The following is a 6,052-nucleotide window of genomic DNA, read 5'->3' as shown; positions in this document are numbered from 1 at the left end:
AGATAGATAGATAGATAGATAGATAGATAGATAGATAGATAGATAGACGGATGGACAGATGGACGGATAGACAGATAGATAGATAGACAGACAGACAGACAGACAGACAGACAGACAGACAGATAGATAGATAGATAGACAGATAGATAGATGGATAGATAGATGAATGGATAGATGGATAGACAGATGAACAGGTAGGTACATAGGTAGACAGACAGAAAGACACACAGACAGATGGATTCCCCAATATAAGACCTCTTGGGTCCAGTATGAACTCACATCCTCAGTTCAGGATATGCAGAGATGGTCCCTGTATTCCAAGATTCTACGTAGCTGTCTGAATCAGGGCAAAGAAAGCAGGTTGTATATGACGCAAAAATAAATCCTGATGTATAATTTTGTCATGTCTGTGAACTTAATTTATTTCCCCCATTTTCCAGTTTATATTAAGAATTATAATATGGCTAGTGAGGCATCTATGAGGCAGTTAGAAGTGTCAATCTGACACTTTCATGCCTCTATAATGTCATTGGTAAAACCCCCAGGTGAGGAAAGTCCCTCTGCCAATGAAGGTCACCTCCCACACCCATGTATAATCTTAGAGAATCCCCCCCAGGGGCCGAGGAGTTGGGTCACCCTTTTCAGTAGATGTCAGAGGCAAGATTTGAACCAGGCCCTTGGGCTTTGAGGCCAGTTCTCCAGCTTCTATTTTCCATTTGAAGAATGCCACTTTGACTAAGATTCTGTCACTTCCTTCTGTCAGTTTCCTCACCTAAAAGACTCGATTAAAAACACTTGTTACCTACCCTGACCTGGTTGTTGGGAGGAAAGTACTTTCCCAACTTGAAAGGACCTGGTGTGATTTTATCAGGTAGGAATGCTTTCCCTAGGCAGATCTTATCTTTTAGAGCTGTGGAGAATTGCCCAAGGCTCCTAGCCTAGGAAATATTGGAGGTGAGACTCCAACCCATATCTTCTAGACTCCAAGGCTTCTCCTAGGTCCACTAGGGCCATGATGCTCTTAGGATCATAAATATAGCTTTGGAAGGGGCCTCAGAGGTCATCTAGCTCAACCCCTTCATTTTACATTTGAGGAAACTGAGGCCTAGGGAAATGAAATTCTTCATCCAAGGTCACATAGGTAGCAATAGCCAGAGGGGAATGCTCTGACTTTAGTCAGTATTTTTTGCTGCTGCTGCTACTGTAGCCCAACAAATCATCATTTCTAGAATAGATACTAGTTAAATTTTTAAAATGCTAGCATATATTCATCCAAGTCAGGCTTTAACAAACTCCTAGAGAGAGTAATTGCCTCCACTTCCTCACTATCACCTCACTTTTCAATTAGACCACACCCTTCCATTCAGCTGAAATCACCCCCTTCCCAGCCAGTGGCCCCCTCCCCCACTCAGTGGCCCTGTTGATCGGCCCCCTCCCTTAAATGCTCTCTCCTCCCTGTGCTCGCAGGGCCCATCCTACCTGTCTGACCAGTCCTTATCAATCTCCATTCCTGGTTGCTTCTCCTGCTCTGCAGCATCCACTAAGCCTTTGGCCCTGGCCCTTTTCCCTCCTCTTTCTATGTTCTCTCCCTTGTTCTTCTCAACCACTCCCACGGCTTCAAGCATCAACTTTATCACAGATAATTTCTAAATCTATGGTTTAGCCTCAGTTTCTCCTCTAGGTTTAAGATTGACACTTCCAACTGCCTCCTAGATATCCCATGGGATTATGGATTCAGAGCTAGAAGGGACTTTAGATCATCAATTGACCCCAATCGATTCATTTTAAAATTGGGGACACTGGGGCCTAGAGTCCAGCTTTGGTGACTTTCCCAAGGTCATCAAATTAGTAAATTGAAGAGCCAAGATCTGAACTCAGGTCTTCTGACTCCAAATCCAGTATGCTTTCTCCTGAACCAAACTGTATGTTGCTCCAACATGTAAACACAATATTTTCCCCACCAAATTCCTCATCTTTTCTCTACCTGCCCCCTGACTTTCCTATTTCTGTCCATGGCACTCATCCTGCCGATCACCCAGGTTGCCAATCTTATTGTTGTCTCTTCTTCTGTTTCTCTCATCCTCTTTGCTGTTCAGTCCTTTTCAGTTGTTCTTGACTCATCATGACCCCGTTTGAGGTTTTCTTGGCAAAGATACTGGAGTGGTTTGCCATTCCTGTCTCCAAGTCATTTCACAGATGGTTGACACTGGCAAACAGGGTTTGTTCAGGGTCACACAACTAAGAAGTGTCTGAGGCTGGATTTGAATTCATGAAGATGAGCTTCAGACTTCAGACCTGGCATTCTATACACCTCAGCACCACCTCACTGCCCTCTTTCGACCTCTAATATTCAATCAATTGCCAAGACCTGCTGCTTCTGCCTTCCCCAAAACTCTTCCATCTCTCCTTTCCAGTAACACTGGGAGAGGCCCTTAGCACCCAAAGCACAGACCACATTAGCCTCTTAAGTGGTCTCTCTGTGTGTCTAATCCTTTCCATTGTCTGTCCAGCCTGGCTTGCCTTCCCCCATGTAGCAGCAAGCACCCCAAGCGTCCTCAGGGTTTGCTGCCCATACAGGTTCTTGGATCTGCTTTGATAAAGGAAAGCAACTCAAAATGGGTTAACAAGCTTACTTTAATCAGTCAGACATATATCGTTTAACTTGTTCAGGGGAAAAGGTCAGCACCCCGAACTTCAAAGTACACAGACAGAATTATCAAGACAGAAACAGATCTAGTAGACAGATTTCAAACTGTCCAACCATTACATCCATACCCAGTCAACATCTAGGTTTTTTCAAGGGGGGGGGGGGCCCTCAGGACAACAGCTTCCCAGAATCCATATCAAATCACAGAACACTTCTCAAAGTGAGCCCCAAAACAAAGCCTCAAATCAGGGTTTATATACCCTTCTCCTGGCTCAGAGAATGTAACAACCTTATTGACTCACTGGCCAATCAAGAAGTATCTACTGAAAAACAAGCCTCCCACCCCAGGCTCCAGGTGCACTTTAGCCTAGGGGCAGGGAAGACCTTAAAAATTTACGTTCCCATTACACCCCATTAGAACATAAGCTGCTTGAGAGAAGGTACAGTCTTGCTAGCTTCTATTTGTATCCCCAACACAATGTTAGGCACATAGTAAACCCTTACTAAATGCTTTATCTATCACTGTATCTAACTGGCCTTCATACTCCCAACAAAATCATCTTCCCAATGCCCAGAGCTGTTCATGTCACTTTCCTGTTCAGGAAATTTCTGTGACTCCCTACTGCTTCTAGGATAAAACCCAAACTGGGAGTGGCATTCAAGGTCCTCCACAGTCTGACTACAACATAGCCCTCCTATCTTATTTCACTCCGGCTCCCTCCATGTCTGCTATTGGCTCTTTCAGTCAAACTGGCCTATTAAACAACCAACTGGTCCAGTCTCATCCTCTCCTCTTCCACCTCTCCCAGGTCTTCACACACTCTATTACTGATGGATGAAACACACTTCATCTTCACCTGTTTAAGTCCTTCCCTCCCTGCAAGGCCCATCTCAGCTTCTACCTGCTCCCTGAAAACTGCTCTGAGCCCCCACCAGGGGGAAATCATTTCACTTCTCCGGTTGTCCAAGAGCATGTCATCTTAAATTCTCCGTCACTCTCACGGCCTTCTGTCCTAAGTGTGCTGTAGAGGCCACCCTTCCCCCCCAAACTCCCTGAGGGTAGAGACCGTGTCTTACTTTCTGTAACCAGCAGCTGGCACCAATTGTTGTTGAATTGTACTGAATTGTTCTCTCCCTGTTTGCTTGCACTGATCTCCCAAGGTATTTTGCCATGCTCAATCTAATCAGTATTTCCAAGTTTTTGCTAGATCTAGGTGGTCAGGGCTTTGCACCCTAGGCACAAGTGGGGGTGGGGGAGGGGGTGGAGAGACTGAGAGCACCTGCATTTCTTTAACAGCATTCAAACCTAAACCAGAATAATTGAAGTTGTAGATTGCCTTCCATTGGTGACCAAATCTCTGAAGAGGTCCCCCCAGGCCACGGACCCTGCCCCTTCCCTATGTCTTTCAATGTCCTGAGACCTTTATCCTCTATGGTATTACCCCAGTCTCTATCTCAGCTCTATATGGAATAGTACTCCAGGGTCTTCCCTCACCCTCAACTGAATTTATCTTTAAAAAGTGATTTGAGAGCTAATTGTTTCTCGTGTCAAAAACGCTGCATCGTTAGCTTTTCTTGTCTACTTTGTAGGAACCCTGGAAGTTAAAGGCAAGCCACTCACTTAACTCCAAGGTGGTGAACCTGGGTGGTGATATCTTAGACAGAAATAAGGTAGGTAGGTTTAGAGCGGGAGATGTGATTTGGGGAGTCGTCTGCACACTGGTGATGGTCGAGAAATCCCGGGAGGGATGAGCCTCCGAGGCTCTCGAAGGATCTAAGGCCTGTCCGAAGACACCCTGTCTAAGGTCTAAAGAATCGTAGCGTCTTCGATCAACCAAGAGAGACGATCGTATCCAGAAGGAGGGAATGGTAACTGTGTCAAAGGTGCAGAAAGAGCCAGAAAAATGAGAAAAGAGAAAGGTCGTGAGTTAGAAGGAAAGAGAGCGCTCTCTCGCTCGGTGACTTTGCAGAAGGCAGCTCCCACCAAGGGATGGGGCGAGAAGCCAGAAAGCAGATTAAAGAAGTGAGAAGAAAGTTAAGCGGCCGCTTGAGTCAGGGGATCGCTACCTCAGGACACCCTCCTGGAAAATCTTCCTCTTCTCCCGTGGCGGTTTTCCTGACTTCCTCCACATTCTCTGGGCCTCAGTTTCCTAATCTGCAAAATGACGGGGTCAGACGGGATTGCATCTATTTTCCCTGTCGGCTCCAAAGTGCTACGATTCTTTAGACTTTAAAAAAGGAGCCTTCTCCCTCACCTTAGAACCTCCGCAAGGCTCCAAGGCTTTTTCCAACTAGGGTCTGTGGCTTCGTCTTGGTAGTGAAGGGAGTTGCAAATGGGACAGAAAGGTGATCCCCCGGTGCAGGTTGGGGGGGGGGGGGGAGGCAAAGTCAGTGCCACGGTGGCCAGTCCCGGCTCCAGGGTAAGAGCCGCTCAGTAGGGACTCCGTGGCAGCCACGAGCACCCAGGGGCGCCCGACCGGCCGGCCCTTGGTCGTTCCCACCAGAAGCCGTGGCAGAGCCTCCGGCCCCCAGCGCCCGGGAGGCGCCGTTCCTTCCCGGCACTGAGCCGAGCCAAGGAAGCTGGAGCCAGAGGCGAGGCGGGGGGGAGGAAAGAGGAGGGAAGGCGGGTGAGCTGGTGGTTAGCTCCGCGGGACCTAGGCGCGGGAGTGCCGAGAGGAGGCAGAAAAAGGAGGGGTGGACGCGCCAAGGAAGGGAGGGGAGGGAGGACCGAGCCCAGGAGAAGCGGCGAAGGCCGGGGATTGGCCGGAAAGGGAGTCCCGGAGTCTTCGGGAGGGAGCTGGAGGCCGTCCCAGCCCCGGGGGAGGAGGGGAGGGGCCACGAGCCCCTATTTGTGACCGCGCTGGACGGCGCCCGGCTCAGAGCGGTGGGTCCTTGGTCTGTGGTCACTGAGGCTGCCTCCGTCCCCGTAGGCCCCCACCCGCCCCCTGCTGCCATGCTCGCTCGCCAGCAGCGGCTGCCCGTCTGGGCCTGTCCGACGGCGGTGTTGCTCGTGGTGCTGCTGCCCGCCGTAGCGCAAGCCATCTCCGGCCTCTGGCAAACGCTCGATCCCGAGCGCCAGCAGCTGTGGCGGCGGCTGGACGTGGCACCCTCCAGCCCCATGTTCCAGCAGGCCGCTCGGGCTGCCCTACATTACTTCAACTACCGCGCCGCCTCGCCCAGCACCTTTCGAACCCTGAAACAAGTGCTCAGCGGCACCGCCTGGGTGAGTGCGCCCGGGACCCGGGGCCAGTGGGCGGCGGGCTAGGAGGGCGACCCTTGGAGCCCGGGACCCCCCAGGGGTCTCCTCCAGCCTTTCAGGAACGTGCCGCAGAACGCCCGGCATCCCGCGTCTGCACCCCTCTGAATCCGAGCTTTAAGCCTCCTTCCAAGCTTGTTTCCCAGTCT

The 6,052-nt window shown here is 50.1% G+C and overlaps 1 protein-coding gene across 2 annotated transcripts in view; it reads left to right on the top strand.

Moving 5' to 3' along the window:
- Positions 1-5,362: 5,362 nt before the first annotated feature.
- Positions 5,363-6,052, top strand: part of RARRES1 (retinoic acid receptor responder 1) — a 35,773-nt gene continuing 35,083 nt past the window's right edge. Inside the window, exon 1 of one of the 2 annotated variants that reach the window (XM_069083472.1) lies at positions 5,363-5,870. In XM_069083472.1, coding sequence (XP_068939573.1) covers positions 5,601-5,870 — 270 coding nt within the window. In that variant the 5' untranslated portion in view covers positions 5,363-5,600. The remainder of the gene's footprint in view (positions 5,871-6,052) is intronic. The other variant, XM_069083470.1, reaches the window with a different exon arrangement.

The sequence above is a fragment of the Petaurus breviceps genome, unplaced genomic scaffold (genome assembly GCF_028583685.1).
Source record: "Petaurus breviceps papuanus isolate PSGF00001 unplaced genomic scaffold, PetGlider_PUasm1.0 173, whole genome shotgun sequence".
Taxonomy (NCBI): Eukaryota; Metazoa; Chordata; class Mammalia; order Diprotodontia; family Petauridae; genus Petaurus; species Petaurus breviceps.
The sequence above is the reverse complement of the archived record's forward strand: the minus strand, read 5'-3'. Positions and strand labels throughout refer to the sequence as shown.